Source organism: Mustela nivalis (genome assembly GCF_964662115.1).
Source record: "Mustela nivalis genome assembly, chromosome: 18".
Classification (NCBI taxonomy): Eukaryota; Metazoa; Chordata; class Mammalia; order Carnivora; family Mustelidae; genus Mustela; species Mustela nivalis.
The window spans coordinates 25,476,843-25,491,103 of NC_139037.1; the positions used below are offsets into that span (position 1 = coordinate 25,476,843).

At 37.6% G+C, this 14,261-nt stretch overlaps 1 protein-coding gene across 8 annotated transcripts in view; it reads left to right on the forward strand.

Moving 5' to 3' along the window:
- The window catches only part of CNOT1 (CCR4-NOT transcription complex subunit 1), a 111,662-nt gene that overhangs the window by 86,731 nt on the left and 10,670 nt on the right, over positions 1–14,261 (forward strand). For 4 of the 8 annotated variants that reach the window (XM_082712366.1, XM_082712368.1, XM_082712367.1 and 1 more), the window contains exons 28-42: positions 278–355; positions 529–706; positions 1,518–1,648; positions 3,217–3,513; positions 4,186–4,326; positions 4,423–4,527; positions 5,585–5,704; positions 7,039–7,230; positions 7,843–7,985; positions 8,484–8,592; positions 8,696–8,865; positions 9,500–9,752; positions 12,138–12,386; positions 13,277–13,440; positions 13,631–13,748. In XM_082712366.1, coding sequence (XP_082568492.1) covers positions 278–355; positions 529–706; positions 1,518–1,648; positions 3,217–3,513; positions 4,186–4,326; positions 4,423–4,527; positions 5,585–5,704; positions 7,039–7,230; positions 7,843–7,985; positions 8,484–8,592; positions 8,696–8,865; positions 9,500–9,752; positions 12,138–12,386; positions 13,277–13,440; positions 13,631–13,748 — 2,448 coding nt within the window. The remainder of the gene's footprint in view (positions 1–277; positions 356–528; positions 707–1,517; positions 1,649–3,216; positions 3,514–4,185; positions 4,327–4,422; positions 4,528–5,584; positions 5,705–7,038; positions 7,231–7,842; positions 7,986–8,483; positions 8,593–8,695; positions 8,866–9,499; positions 9,753–12,137; positions 12,387–13,276; positions 13,441–13,630; positions 13,749–14,261) is intronic. The other 4 variants (XM_082712370.1, XM_082712372.1, XM_082712371.1 and 1 more) reach the window with 1 other exon arrangement.

A 14,261-nucleotide genomic window follows, 5' to 3' on the forward strand; every position in this document is an offset into this window, starting at 1 on the left:
TATACCTGTTTTTGTTTTTTAAAATATTTTATTTATTTAACAGAGATCACAAGTAGGCAGAGAGGCAGGCAGAGAGAGAAAGGAGGGGAAGCAGGCTCCCTGCTGATCAGAGAACCTGATGTGGGGCTTGATCCCAGGACCCTGGGATCATGACCTGAGCCGAAGGCAGAGGCTTAACCCACTGAGCCACCCAGGCGCCCTCTCTATAGCTGTTTTATGTAATACAAATTAAAAGATTATTTTGGTGGCCCCCTTAACATAATAGCTTTTTCTTTAGGTTTTTAGGCCACCCAACCCGTGGACAATGGCAATTATGAATGTGTTAGCAGAGCTACATCAAGAACATGACTTAAAGGTAAATTTATTGCTGCTTTATCCTTTAGAACATTCTGTGTCGTCACATTATTAAAATTTATAGGAGAAGTAGAGGATAGTTGGGGTAAACCCTAACGTTTGGGTAAGAGTAGTATGTATTGTGAATAAATCTACATTTAAAAAAAATTCTTTTTGAATATTTGAATTATGCAGTTAAACTTGAAGTTTGAGATTGAGGTCCTCTGTAAGAACCTTGCACTAGACATCAATGAGCTAAAACCTGGAAACCTCCTAAAGGATAAAGATCGCCTAAAGAACTTAGATGAGCAACTCTCTGCTCCAAAGAAAGATGTCAAGCAGCCAGAAGAACTCCCTCCCATTACAACCACAAGTAAGTGTCATAATTAGCCCTCTCCTTACCAGAAGGTTTTCTTAAATGGTACGTCTTCATGCATATAGAAAGTTGTGATTTTCCATGTAATGTGGTGCTAAAATTTTATATACTTAGGTGAGCCGCCTAAATTAAGTAAAAGTTAGTTATGTGTAGGCATTGTCTTAGGTATTAGAATTCATGTGGCATTCTTAATTAAGCATCATTAATCATAACCCAACTAAGGTTATCTTTTACATTGTTTGAGGTCTCAGAAGAAACTGAATGGTATGATGGTCTCTGTTATTCCTCAAATTTTGGGCTGGCCAGGCAACCAGTTAGATCTGCCAGGGGTGGGGGGGTGAATTATTATACTTGAATCATATAGATTGGAAGTGTGGGAGCTGTAGAAGTGTTGGGGAAAAAAGATTGGGAGGTGTGTTAGGATAAACCAGCTTTCATTCTCTCTCAGTCCTCAATGGCTAAGAATCTCCAAGTAAAACCAGGGAACAGCCAAGACTGGAAATAGATACCTATAAGAAAGAGTAATTCAACAAGGCTTGGGCTTCTTCATTAATTAATCATTAATTAATTAATCATCACAGTTGATGATTTGCTCTGGGGCATTGTCACTGACATAGTTTTACATACTTTGTTCAAATGTCTGTTTAAAACAATAGAAGTTTTCTTATAATTGAGGGTGGAAAAAATGTGATTTGTGCCATTCCCCCAAGTCCTCCAAGAGACTAATCTCTTTGAGAGCCTGCTAATGTTACAATAAAATCAAGAAGTATGCTTTTTATTAGCTTTTATTTTATCTCTTAACATTTAGCAACTTCTACAACACCAGCTACCAGTACTACTTGTACAGCCACGGTTCCACCACAACCACAGTACAGCTACCACGACATCAATGTCTATTCCCTTGCAGGCCTGGCACCACACATTACCCTAAATCCAACGGTATGTAAACACTGCTCCATACCCCATTTCCTACTTTGTGACAAGATAAACTGGTCACCTTCCTTTTCTTTTCGCCATTTCTTCTGGATTCTTAGTGTGTAGACTTTTGTGCAGAGAGCAGGAACTGGGAACTGCTCTGTAGTATAGCCTGGTTTTTTCCTACTCTAAAAATAGTTATTGTGACTAGACATCGTCTATATTTGTTCCTCATATCCAAATCCTGAGATAGTAAGTAGCTGGCAGTCTAATCACAATCGCCAGGAATTCCTTCCACAGGTCAAAAGATCTTTAGTGTGTTTATAGCTTTTTGCTCTTTATTTTCATTATCATGTCACCCTTAGCCTTGCATTATGACCTTTCCTGGCAGATAGTTTGAACTGAGCTGATTCCCTTGTGTGTCTGTGAAATCTCCAGGTCAAGGTCTAGAAGTGGGACTTAATACTTTTAGTTATATTTCTTTAGCCTGGTTCTAGGAGGAAGTTTGATTTGGTCTATAAAATTCCTACATTTGAAAGGTAGTATGTTACTCTGTATGTTCAGAGTGATGATTATCTTTTATTCTGCTTACTTGTTCAGAATCAGGTACTTGGAGTATTCATGGTCTTTGTTTTTTAGAAACTGAAAATGTTTACACATATAGGAGTAACGTGAATACAGTGAGCCCCTTTTTATTTAAAGAACATAAAAGGATTTTGAAAGAGATATTTTAACCCTCATCCTATTTTTTGTTGGGGTTGGGGGCTAGATCTACAAATTGTGGTTCCCTTTATAACACTGTCAGTAATCTGAATACTTAATGTATCCCTCATGAGTATTTTAAAAATTTCTTGCAAGGACCTTGAGTTAAAGAGACCAACTGAGTGTTAGGGCATAGTTTGTTTTAGAGATAAAAGATTGGAAATAGTTTTCCAAGTGAAGCAAATTGGCTTCAACGTATGGTAGTGTAAAATGTTTGGTATTCTGAGGAATTATTTGTGGTAGTGCTTTTTAAGAAATCTTTTTCTCTTAGAAATCTTTGATTCATTTGCATTACTCCAAGCAGCTAAAGAAGTCACTTTCTTTAAATGCCCACATGGGGCACCTGGGTGACTCTGTTTCTTAAGTATTTGCCTTTGGCTCAGGTCATGATTTCAGAGTCCTGGGATCCAGCCCCGTGTTGGGCTCCCTGCTTAGCAGGGAGTCTGCTTCTCCTTCTGCCCTGGCTCTTGTGCTCACTTGTTCTCTCTTTCTCTCTCTCAAATAAATAAATAAAAATCTTTAACAAAAGAGTACTTAAGGCACAAATTTTAACTAAGGAAGCAGGTAATCATCCAGTAATAAAAAATTTGCCCATAAGACTTTTAAAAAACCGAAGACTCTATCTCTTATCATATATCATAAAGTATCCGAATACTGCTCTCTTTGTAGCTTAGCTTCTATTTCTTGTGTTCTTCATTGGTTTAAGTAGAAATTGGTAGTTAATGGTTAATACTGAAGTAACTTCCAAAATCATGGGTGTGATTACTGATGAAAGTTGGGTTGTCTTACTTAAATAAGCTGTTGACTTAACTTGTTTTTTCCCCACCTAGATTCCCTTGTTTCAGGCCCATCCACAGTTGAAGCAGTGTGTGCGCCAGGCAATTGAACGGGCTGTTCAGGAGCTGGTCCATCCTGTGGTGGATCGATCGATTAAGATTGCTATGACTACTTGTGAGCAAATAGTCAGGAAGGATTTTGCCCTGGATTCTGAGGAATCTCGAATGCGAATAGCAGCTCATCACATGATGCGTAATTTAACAGCTGGAATGGCTATGATTACCTGCAGGGAACCTCTGCTAATGAGCATATCTACCAACCTGAAAAACAGCTTTGCATCAGCCCTTCGTGTATGTTGGTTATGTTTTTGGTATAGTACCTTACTGCTTGCCTGAAAGACGTTCTTTTTCTTCACATATCACCAAATTTGATGTCTTTCTTTCTCTTAGATTGTAAATTCTGTGAGGTGAAGCATCATGTTTGTTTTTGCTTACTATTATATCCCTCAACATAGTGTTTGGCAGGTAGTAGATATCCAGATATTGTTTAAAGAAATGAAGAATTTTTAAAAATGCGTAAGTTAGTAATCTTCTTTTTGTTTATCATTAAGAATTTAGATTAAAACACTTGGAATAGGACAATACAAAACAATGGAAAGTGACTTTGTATGTATACACATAAACATAAACATGCACTCTTTCTTCAAGTAACTCAGTTATTAACTTTGGGTCTTACATGTCATGATTAATAATGACTTTTATTAAAAACTGCTTTACTGTTCACGTATTTGTTCACCATTTTCATAATTGCCTGATAAGTAAAATGTTTTGGGTGAGTTCTGTTTTTATCTTATATACAGATGAAGATGATGATTAGGCTATTTCATGGTCATAGCTAATAAGTCATAAGTCAGAACATGTAAAATTTGTCTAGGCACTGCATTTCCTGTTTTTTTACCTGTCTTGTCCATCCACAGAAAACTTTTTAAATTGTTTTCATTCTGTCTTTTCCCCTTCCAATAGACCGCATCCCCACAACAAAGGGAAATGATGGATCAGGCAGCTGCTCAATTAGCTCAGGACAATTGTGAATTAGCTTGCTGTTTTATTCAGAAGACTGCAGTAGAAAAAGCAGGCCCTGAGATGGATAAGAGATTAGCAACTGTAAGTGTTTAGCATTTGCCATTTAAGTATTTTTTTTTTTCCTGGTTAAGAAAATGCCTCATAACAAGAACCTCAGTGACTTTTTTTTATTTGCAGGAATTTGAACTGAGAAAACATGCTAGGCAAGAAGGGCGCAGGTACTGTGATCCTGTTGTGTTAACATACCAAGCTGAGCGGATGCCAGAGCAAATCAGGCTAAAAGTGAGAACTGGGGGCTTTGTCTCTCTCTTGCCCATCTTTGTTTTCTTTCTGCTCTAGTTGCTTAAACTCTTTACCAAGACTAAGACAGTAGGGTTAAATGTTAGATGTTTCTGAGACAGATCCCACCTCAGCCTATCATTTGAAGGCCATCTGTGGAGAACACATGAAGGTGCCTTAGATAGGGGTGTCTGGCTGGCTCAGTTGGTAGAGTGTGTGACTCTTGATCTTAGGGATGGAGTTCAAGCCTCACATGAGGCATGAGGGATTAAAATTAAATTAAAATTACCTTCTCTCTCTCTCTTTCTCTCTCTCTCTCTCTGTTTTTTTGGATACTTGATTATTTCTTCTTTTTTAAAGATTTTATTTATTTATTTGACAGCACAAGCAGGGGGAGTGGCAGGCAAAGGGAGAGGAAAAAGCAGCCTCCCTGGCTGAGCAGGGAGCTCGATCCCAGGACCTGGGATCATTACCTTAGCCAAAGGCAGACACTTAACTAACTGAGCCACCCAGTGCCCCAAGATAAAATTACTTTGAGAGATTACTTAAAGATAAAATCTTTAAAGGATGTGTGTATGTGTGTATTAATACAGATAACCTTAGATGTATACACCTCCCAGTTGTTGAAGTGCTCCCATAAAGAGTTCATATCCCTGTTAGTTTTTGTGTTTCACAACTTGGTCTTCCCTTCTGGTACTTAAGTTTTTATTGCTACCTGTTGGTGAGAAGATGAGGTGAGAAATCTGATCATTTTTACCAGTTCCTTTGGAGAATTGCACTTGGTATGGTTTTATTTGAGGCATTTTCCAGTGGAAAAACTCAAATGAATTTATAAATGACTGGCACTCTTTACATGATTCAACGAAATGGGAAACACTGTGACTTGTGTGCAGATGCGTGCATACTGAGTCATGCATCAAACATCAATATGTTGTAGTGACTCCTGTATCCATTCTCAGAAGAACCCCTGTGCTTACTCCCATGCAGACTTTCCACTTTGAAAAAACTTGCCTTTAGTTTGTGAAGAGGATCCTGTCAAAATAGGTTTTCTTCTTCACAGGTTGGTGGTGTGGACCCAAAGCAGCTGGCTGTTTACGAAGAGTTTGCACGCAATGTGCCTGGCTTCCTGCCCACAAATGATTTAAGTCAGCCCACAGGATTTTTAGCTCAACCCATGAAGGTAAATTGTTGCTTGGGATTAAGTCGAATGTTTAACATTTTAATTTGAATGTTTTTAGGTGTTAATCTGTCACTTGCTTCCTGTGAGCTTAAGTTATAGGGGGAAAATGTACCCACAGTTACTGAGCATAGCATATGTGCTGTGTTCATATGGGGGTTTTTTTTAAAAAAATGCATGAGGTTCATTGGTTCATTTTCATGTTTGGCCTAACTAGAGGAATTTACATGGTGACCCCCACGGCTTTGCCTGTATTTTGTAAAAACATTTTCTAAGGGTTTGAAATATATATAGAAAAGTTGAAGATGTAGGGATGGGAAAACATTTTCCCCCTAAACCATTTGAATACGAGATACCCTGATACTCCAGTCACTCTTGAAAACTTTGGTGTGTGTTACCTAAAAAGACATTCTGTAGTATAGCTGTTGAAATCAGGAAGTTACTACAAATACAGTAATACCTAATCCTTAAACCTCATTCAGGTTTTATGAAGTGTCCCAGTATCACCTTTTTATAGTAAAAGGACCTATTTCAGAATCATACATTTCACTTAGTTTTATTTTTAAAATTTACCCCAGGTTAGTCTGATCCAGCACCTCAGTTTTTCCTCCTCTTTCATGACCTCAACATTTATGCTGATTATAGGCCAGTTATTTTTTAGAATGGCCTGATTTGCATTTTTCCAATATGTTGTCAGGAATAGATTCAGATCCAGCATCTTTGATATACTTATCACAGAAATGATGCTGTTATTATTCTATCATGCTTTGACACTTGAACTGAGTACTATATTTTTCCGTTGTTCAGATTACCTAATTTCCTAGGCTGTGTTCTACCCCATTATTTATTTTGCTTGCTTTGATTATTTGATTGTGTTGATGTCTGGTGGGGTTTCTTCAGTCAAATTAAATACCCCTCCCCTCATCCTTGCAGTGCCCCACCTAATGTTATTAAGATCGAATAGTTCAGGAAGGGGACTGGAAGAGCCCCTCTATGTTTTGATGGGGGGGTGGCGCCCCTGGGTGGCTCAGTTGGTTGAGTGTCTCCCTTCAGCTCCGGTTATGGTCCCAGTGTCCTGGGATCGAGCCCTGCGTTGGGCTTCCTCCTTGGTGAGGAGCCTACTTCTGAACCCTCTCCTCTCAGCAGCTGTACTCACTAGCTATCGCTGTCTCTCAAATAAATAAAATCTTTGGGGGGGGGGAGTTTTTTTTTAAAAACAAAAAAATTCAGGGATGTAAACATACTAAAAGACTTTTTAATTGATGTATAAGCCGGTGGAAAAAAATATTAAAAATTATTGCTTATGACTTTCTTGGTTGTTTCCTTTTCTAAAACAGCAAGCTTGGGCAACAGATGATGTAGCTCAGATTTATGATAAGTGCATTACAGAATTGGAGCAGCACCTACATGCCATCCCGCCAACTTTGGCCATGAATCCTCAAGCTCAGGCTCTTAGAAGTCTTTTGGAGGTTGTAGTATTATCTCGAAACTCTCGGGATGCCATAGCTGCTCTTGGACTGCTCCAGAAGGTTAGTTCTTAAATGCTACTTTTAAGAAGAGATGAGTTGTGAAGCAAGGGCAGGAAGAGACTAGGTTTGTAAATAATAGTGACCCATGCCATCATCTCCTTAGGTTATCTTAAGATTTTAAAATTAAGGTAAAACAAGTTGTTTTTGGTAATAAGCAGGTAATTTTCTCTAGAATGTAGTTGTGACAGTTACTGATGGTGAAATGGGAAAGTGTTTTTTTTTTTTTTTTCCTATTAAGATCTTTTGAAAATACAGTTAAGAAACTTTAAAAGATAGCAGTTTAGATTTGGAGGAATATGTTGATACCAAGTACTTGGGTAATGTGGGAAGTTTGGCAGGGAGCATTAGACTTTGACTGTTTTGGGACATTGGGCCTGTCATGTGAGGAACACAGTGAACATAAACTAGATAGAATTTAGAGAGAGGGGGGGAGAGAGAGAGAGTGTGTGTGGGTGTTAGGGTAAGTGAAAAGCATTTTGGTGAGCGCAGACATTGTTCACTGGAGGCTTTAGAGGGTGTGTTGTAGTTTTTGTTAAGGTTTATGTTTTGTCTTTGATAGTTGGGTCAAGTACTATATTATCCATGTTTGTGAATACTGTTTTTCTTCCATAGGCTGTAGAGGGTTTACTAGATGCTACAAGTGGTGCTGATGCTGACCTGTTGCTGCGCTACAGGGAGTGCCACCTTTTGGTCTTAAAAGCTCTTCAAGATGGCCGGGCATACGGGTCTCCGTGGTGTAACAAACAGATCACAAGGTCGGTAACCATCTTAGAGAAGAGTACTGTTTATTGGACTGTTTCTAACATACATGCCCTGTTTATGTCCAGACTTTTCTTTTTTCTAGAAGTTAAGCGAGACATTTGTTCCAGTCCTGAGTAGTGAGAATTGTTGATTGCTTGGCCCTTTTCCACTTTGGTGCCTATGATGAATGTGAAAAACCAGTACCTTGCTTTGGGGGATAAATTGTGTATCATTGGTTTTTAAAGGTTTTAGTGATTTCATAGCAGAGGTGTTCGTATATAAATATTTCATTGTCTTAAATGGAATCCTTTGTTTTCTAGACTTTGAGAGCAAAGCTTGAGTTTTAACACTGGGTTGTCTTTTTTCTATTTTATTATTGGCTGTTTTGAATCTTAGATACTAATTTGCTGTTGGTTCTCAAAGCATCCTTAATTTGGAATAAATTACCATTGAGTAAAATTGTTTATTTGATAACAGTATGGTTAGGCCTTTAAAAGAAATACTTTTTCTAGGTGCCTAATTGAATGTCGGGATGAATATAAATACAATGTGGAAGCAGTGGAGTTGCTCATTCGTAATCATCTGGTTAATATGCAGCAGTATGATCTTCACCTAGCTCAGGTATGGAGGAAATTTTCTTAAACAGGAAAGGTACTCTGGTTAGTTGGGATGTGTGTTTGCTGTAAGTGTTATCTATCTTACATTGTGCTTTTTGTGTTGCCAGTCAATGGAGAATGGTTTAAACTACATGGCTGTGGCATTTGCTATGCAATTGGTAAAAATCCTGTTGGTGGATGAAAGGAGTGTTGCTCATGTTACTGAGGCAGATCTATTCCACACCATTGAAACTCTCATGAGGATTAATGCTCACTCCAGAGGCAATGCTCCAGAAGGGTGAGGATGAAGTGTTTGGGGATCTTTGTGTATTGAGTCTATGAAGGAGCTTTGAAAATGAATGTGCAGACTTAATAAGTAATATTACCTGTAAAAACTTGCTGTACATATAGTATGTGGGAAGCTTTAGTTTGACCTAATATTGTCTCTTGAAGTATGAAGCCTTAACTAACTGCCCAGCCTTCTTGCTCTAGAGCAAGCATTATGTACAGTACTAGACTTGGTATCAAGAGCCCTGTGTTTAAGCCCTGCCTCTGCCACTTTAAAATTGGAGTTTTGATAAGTTGATTTACCTTTTCTTGAATGAAATAGAAATATCTCAAAGAAACGTTGAAATTAAGATACATAACAAACCATGGCACATGGTAGGCGCACAGTGAATATTTGTTGACTATGAACATCGATCAGCTCCATTTCAACAGGCACTATTTTGGGGGGGTTAAGAAGTGGCTTAACCAAGGTCAGTTATTTGTGTATTATGTGGTTATGAGTAAACAGAAACCGAGGATAGTTTTGTTTAAATATGGAAGTCACTGTTTTGGTTTCTATTAAATAAGCAAATTGTCCAACTGTGTCTGTCTGTGAAATCGCGACCATGAGTAGACTGATTTTCACTCTGGATTTATTGTACTAGATTGCCCCAGCTGATGGAAGTAGTGCGATCCAACTATGAAGCAATGATTGATCGTGCTCATGGAGGCCCTAACTTTATGATGCATTCGGGAATCTCTCAAGCCTCAGAATATGATGATCCTCCAGGCCTGAGGGAGAAGGCAGAGTATCTTCTGAGGGAATGGGTGAATCTCTACCATTCAGCAGCAGCTGGCCGTGACAGTACCAAAGCTTTCTCTGCGTTTGTTGGACAGGTAGAGCTTTTGGAAAGAAAGGTGCTTTTTATTCAACATAAGTAGGGTGTGATGCCTCCAGTATTTAAGCTCAGTATTACGTACCTGTGGTCAGACAGTTACCTCCATACTCATGTAAACCAAAAATTGTCGCCATCGTTACTCTGTTAAATTGATAAAGCCTATTTCTTTTCCTCATCTTTGGGTGCTAACCAGTAAATTCAACATTTCATGCTCTACTAATCCCATTTCATTTGTCATAGTTACAAAGTATGGGATCAGATAATGAATAATGAAATTGCTAGATGTATGTCATAATTTTACTGGCTTGATAACTAGGGCCTTATGGGCTAACAAAATTCTCACAATAGCTCCTTTTTTTTTTTTTTTAAAGGTTTTATTTATTTATTTGATAGAGATCACAAGTAGGCAGAGAGGCAGGCAGAGAGAAAGGAGAGGAAGCAGGCTCCCTGCTGAGCAGAGAGCCTGATGTGGGGCTCAGTCCCAGGACCCTGGGATCATGACCTGAGTCGAAAGCAGTGGCGCCCCTAGCTCATGTTAAAAAAAAAATAAGAAGAAGAAAACACTAAAAACTTAAATGGGTGGAATCTTTTCTTATATTTTCTAAATTAAGTAGCTTATTTACCTAAAACTGACTAACATGTTCTTTTGGAAAATGGCTTACTGTATTTGTTTTCATTTGATTTTATCTAAATTGAACTTTGAATTAAAGTAGGAGGCAAGTTCCTAGAATAATTAAGTTTGGAAAGAATGTTTGTGAACAGGAGGAACAGACAAAAATGTAGAAAGAGAGCTGCAGTACCATTTAGCATTCTGTTTTTGATCGTTACTGTCTGTTTTCAACCACTGGAGAGATTCATACCCAATAGTCAGTGTGTCCTAATCATACTACTTAAGGGCAAGAATGGTATTTGTGCTGACTGCCCTTAGAATTCCTTTAGTAGGACTATTGTAATGTTTATTCAGGGAGCGATATTTGTTTATCTGCTAATTTCTGCAGATTGACCATTGTATTTCTTTAAACTGAGATGAAAGTTTAGGAGTACTACCAAAGAAAGATTGCAAATTAGTTCTATTATCAGATAAATGATAGTGTGTAAGAGCTGATTTAAATTTTAGAAGTTAGAAATTGAATTTACTTTTTAAGATGAATTTTAACTTAGTTAAATAAATCATACAGTACAGTAGCTCTGTACCCAACAAAATTCTAAAATATACATTATTGCACACATTATTGTTACTGAATGTTTATAGTTTGATTTCTGATTTGGATAGAAGAACTCTGAATCACTTGGTTTTTGCGATCATCAATATTTCATGGGTATGGATGTGGCACCTGTCTCAGCTCTTCCTGCTGGCTTTTTTGCTCTTGTTTCTTCTCTCTGCTTAAGAAAGTATAATTTATACTTTTCTGTTCTCTTTTGTATCCTTTTGAGAATTCTTTCCTCCTTGTGTTCCCTCTTGATCACAGCCGTTTGTCTTCATTACCTTAACCCCCTGTTAGTTTTTCAGATTTCAATGTACCAGAAGTCCCTCTGCTGAACTTCTCTCTTGCCTAGAGTACATAAATGTCAGTTCAGTTATTTTATTGCTTATCAAGGGACAGTGATTTGTTTTAAAATTTCCAAGATAATGGTCAAGTTTTCTTTCTGGGCTTGGTTTCTTTAAGTAAGCACTGACCTCCCTCTCTCTCTCTGCACCCTTAACTCTTTTTGTACTGTCTTGTTTCATACTAGCTAAATAACTTTTCTGCTCTGCTTCACTTCCAAATCATATGTCATAAAATTTGTACTTCTATACTTTAAAAGAACATCTTATTTTAAACTGAATTTACTTTAAAATAGACTTCAGTTTTCCTTAAAATAGCCAGATTAGGTCTGTGGCTATTTTTTGGGGTACCCATTTATCATACAAATTATTACTTGATTTTCCTGTTGCAGCTGGCTGGAGTTTCAAAAATTTTGTTATTGGTTGAGTCAGTTGGAAGAAGTTAAATTCTGTGGGAAAATAAAATACGAAATATATGGCATTTAATTTCCTACATGGGGGAAGTATGAATTGGCTAGAATGTCTTTATATGATTTTAGTGGGCTCCTGAAAGTTGGTTTATTTGTCTACTTAAATTTCCACATTATTTGGCTGTATACTGTTCACAATTGCCATGTTATTATCTCTTCTGTTCCATCTTTGCTGTTCTCCATTAAACTTAAAACAGGAATTCTGTCATTGATCCTTAATGGAGAAGTCATTTTCATGACACCTTTTTTAAAGTAAGAATTAGAAATGTGACAAAGAGTGAATAAGAGAATACCTCTTAAGCATGAAGATTAAAAATTGATGTGTATTATCTCGTTTTTTTTTGTTTTTATCTATCTATATATATTCTCATTATTGTTCCCTTGGTAGATGCACCAACAAGGAATCCTGAAGACTGATGACCTCATAACGAGGTTCTTTCGTCTGTGTACTGAAATGTGTGTTGAAATCAGTTACCGTGCTCAGGCAGAGCAGCAGCACAATCCTGCTGCTAATCCCACCATGATCCGAGCCAAGTGCTATCACAACCTGGATGCCTTTGTCCGACTCATTGCTCTGCTAGTAAAGCACTCAGGGGAGGCCACCAACACTGTCACAAAGATTAATCTGCTGAACAAGGTCTGAACTTCTTTTTTGCCTTAGTCTTGGTATACTTGAAATCTGCGTCAGTGGTTCTCAGGGTCCAACCTATTCCCCCAGAACATTTTGTAAGATCCCTTTAGTCCTGAAATTAAATTTGTAGATAGTAGTATAAACATAATCACTAAATTTTAGAAGAGTTTGGTACTTTAACTTAAGACCACAGGTGGTGGGGGGGGGAGCAGTGTATTTCAGTATGTTAATGTTTGGTAATGACTACATCGGAAGATACTTAGATAGTATAAAATTTTCACCTGTATACAGAATCACTGTGAATGGAATAATGATAATACACTGATAATACAAAATAGTTTTCTTTTGACATACACAGTGGAGTTCCTGGATATTTTACTATTAAAACTACAAAAACAAACTTAGGGTTTGTGGGTAATTACCACACAGGTTATCCTGTCTCTTACTCTTCGGTGGGAAGATTAAGTGGAATGCAGGATGGCTCTTTGTATGAGACATTTCTGCAATTCAGAATCGTCCCTGGCCCCTCCATCTCCTAAATGTCAAACGTATAAACCATTTTGCCTCATCAGTTTCACATCAGACCAGAAAAATAAGGTTTTTTAGATTGTATTAATATAATGGAATATGATGTACCATGACTATTTTCAGAGCTCTTGAAAAACCAGTGGGTTTGTGGAGAGTATACAGTTCTGGCTGAAGATTATTGAAATTCAAAGAAAATACAAAATTCTACAGGCCACATCAAACCAGCTGCCAGCATATAATGTCTATTCAGATGGCATGTCTCTTTTTCTTTAATGTGGGGCACAAGAGTATGAAAAAAAAGCATGTCTAGGGAGTGATAAAGTGAATTATCTTCATGATTTACAGGCTCTAATCTGTATATTCTGTAGGTCCTTGGTATAGTAGTGGGAGTTCTCCTGCAGGACCATGATGTTCGGCAAAGTGAATTTCAGCAGCTTCCCTACCATCGAATTTTTATCATGTTGCTCTTGGAACTCAATGCACCTGAGCATGTATTGGAAACTATTAATTTCCAGACACTTACAGCTTTCTGGTGAGTATTACTGAATTTAATAGAGATTTCTCGTTAAGGATTGCTGTTCTTAGTGGTAAAATTCGAGAAGTAGTACTCTTGTGGATTTGAGGCATGTTGATTTTAAAACTAGCTTGTGTGTTTTCTAATTACACTGATGTGTTTGTATTTAAGTTGGACCTTGTTTCTGATGAAGGTTTTTGTCTTTCAGCAATACATTCCATATCTTGAGGCCTACCAAAGCTCCTGGCTTTGTGTACGCCTGGCTTGAACTGATCTCTCATCGGATATTTATTGCAAGAATGCTGGCACATACGCCACAGCAGAAGGTGTGGCTGCAGTTTATCTTCTACAGATGAAGACTGTAACTACTTGGAGCTTATTATTAGCACTCTTAGTCACTTAGTAATAATTGTACTCCTTCCAGGCTTAGTCAAGAATTATTTAATGTGGAGTAAAGTTATGGAGAAGGTTTAACCAATACTTGACTGCCTGTGCCTAGAAGTCATTCCTCAATGATTAGGGTATTGCTCCTCCAGGTCTGTTGTGAGCAATGTGTTAATCTTGCTTAAGAACTTTTTTTAAAAAAGTCAAAACCTTGGAGTAGCTTTAAATAAAACTTGGGTAATGGAGCTCTAAAACCTGCCAGTTTTACAGGTTCTCACTCTAAATGCTAAAGCTTTTCACTCTCAAGAATGATGAATACCACTGGTCTGTATTTGAAGAAATTAGTATCAAGTTCTAGTAAAGAGTTTTTAAATTGTAATTACAAATAAACACAGTTAACATGAGAGGTTTCTCTCCCATCTTGCAATTTAATGGCATATGAATAGAAAGCATCC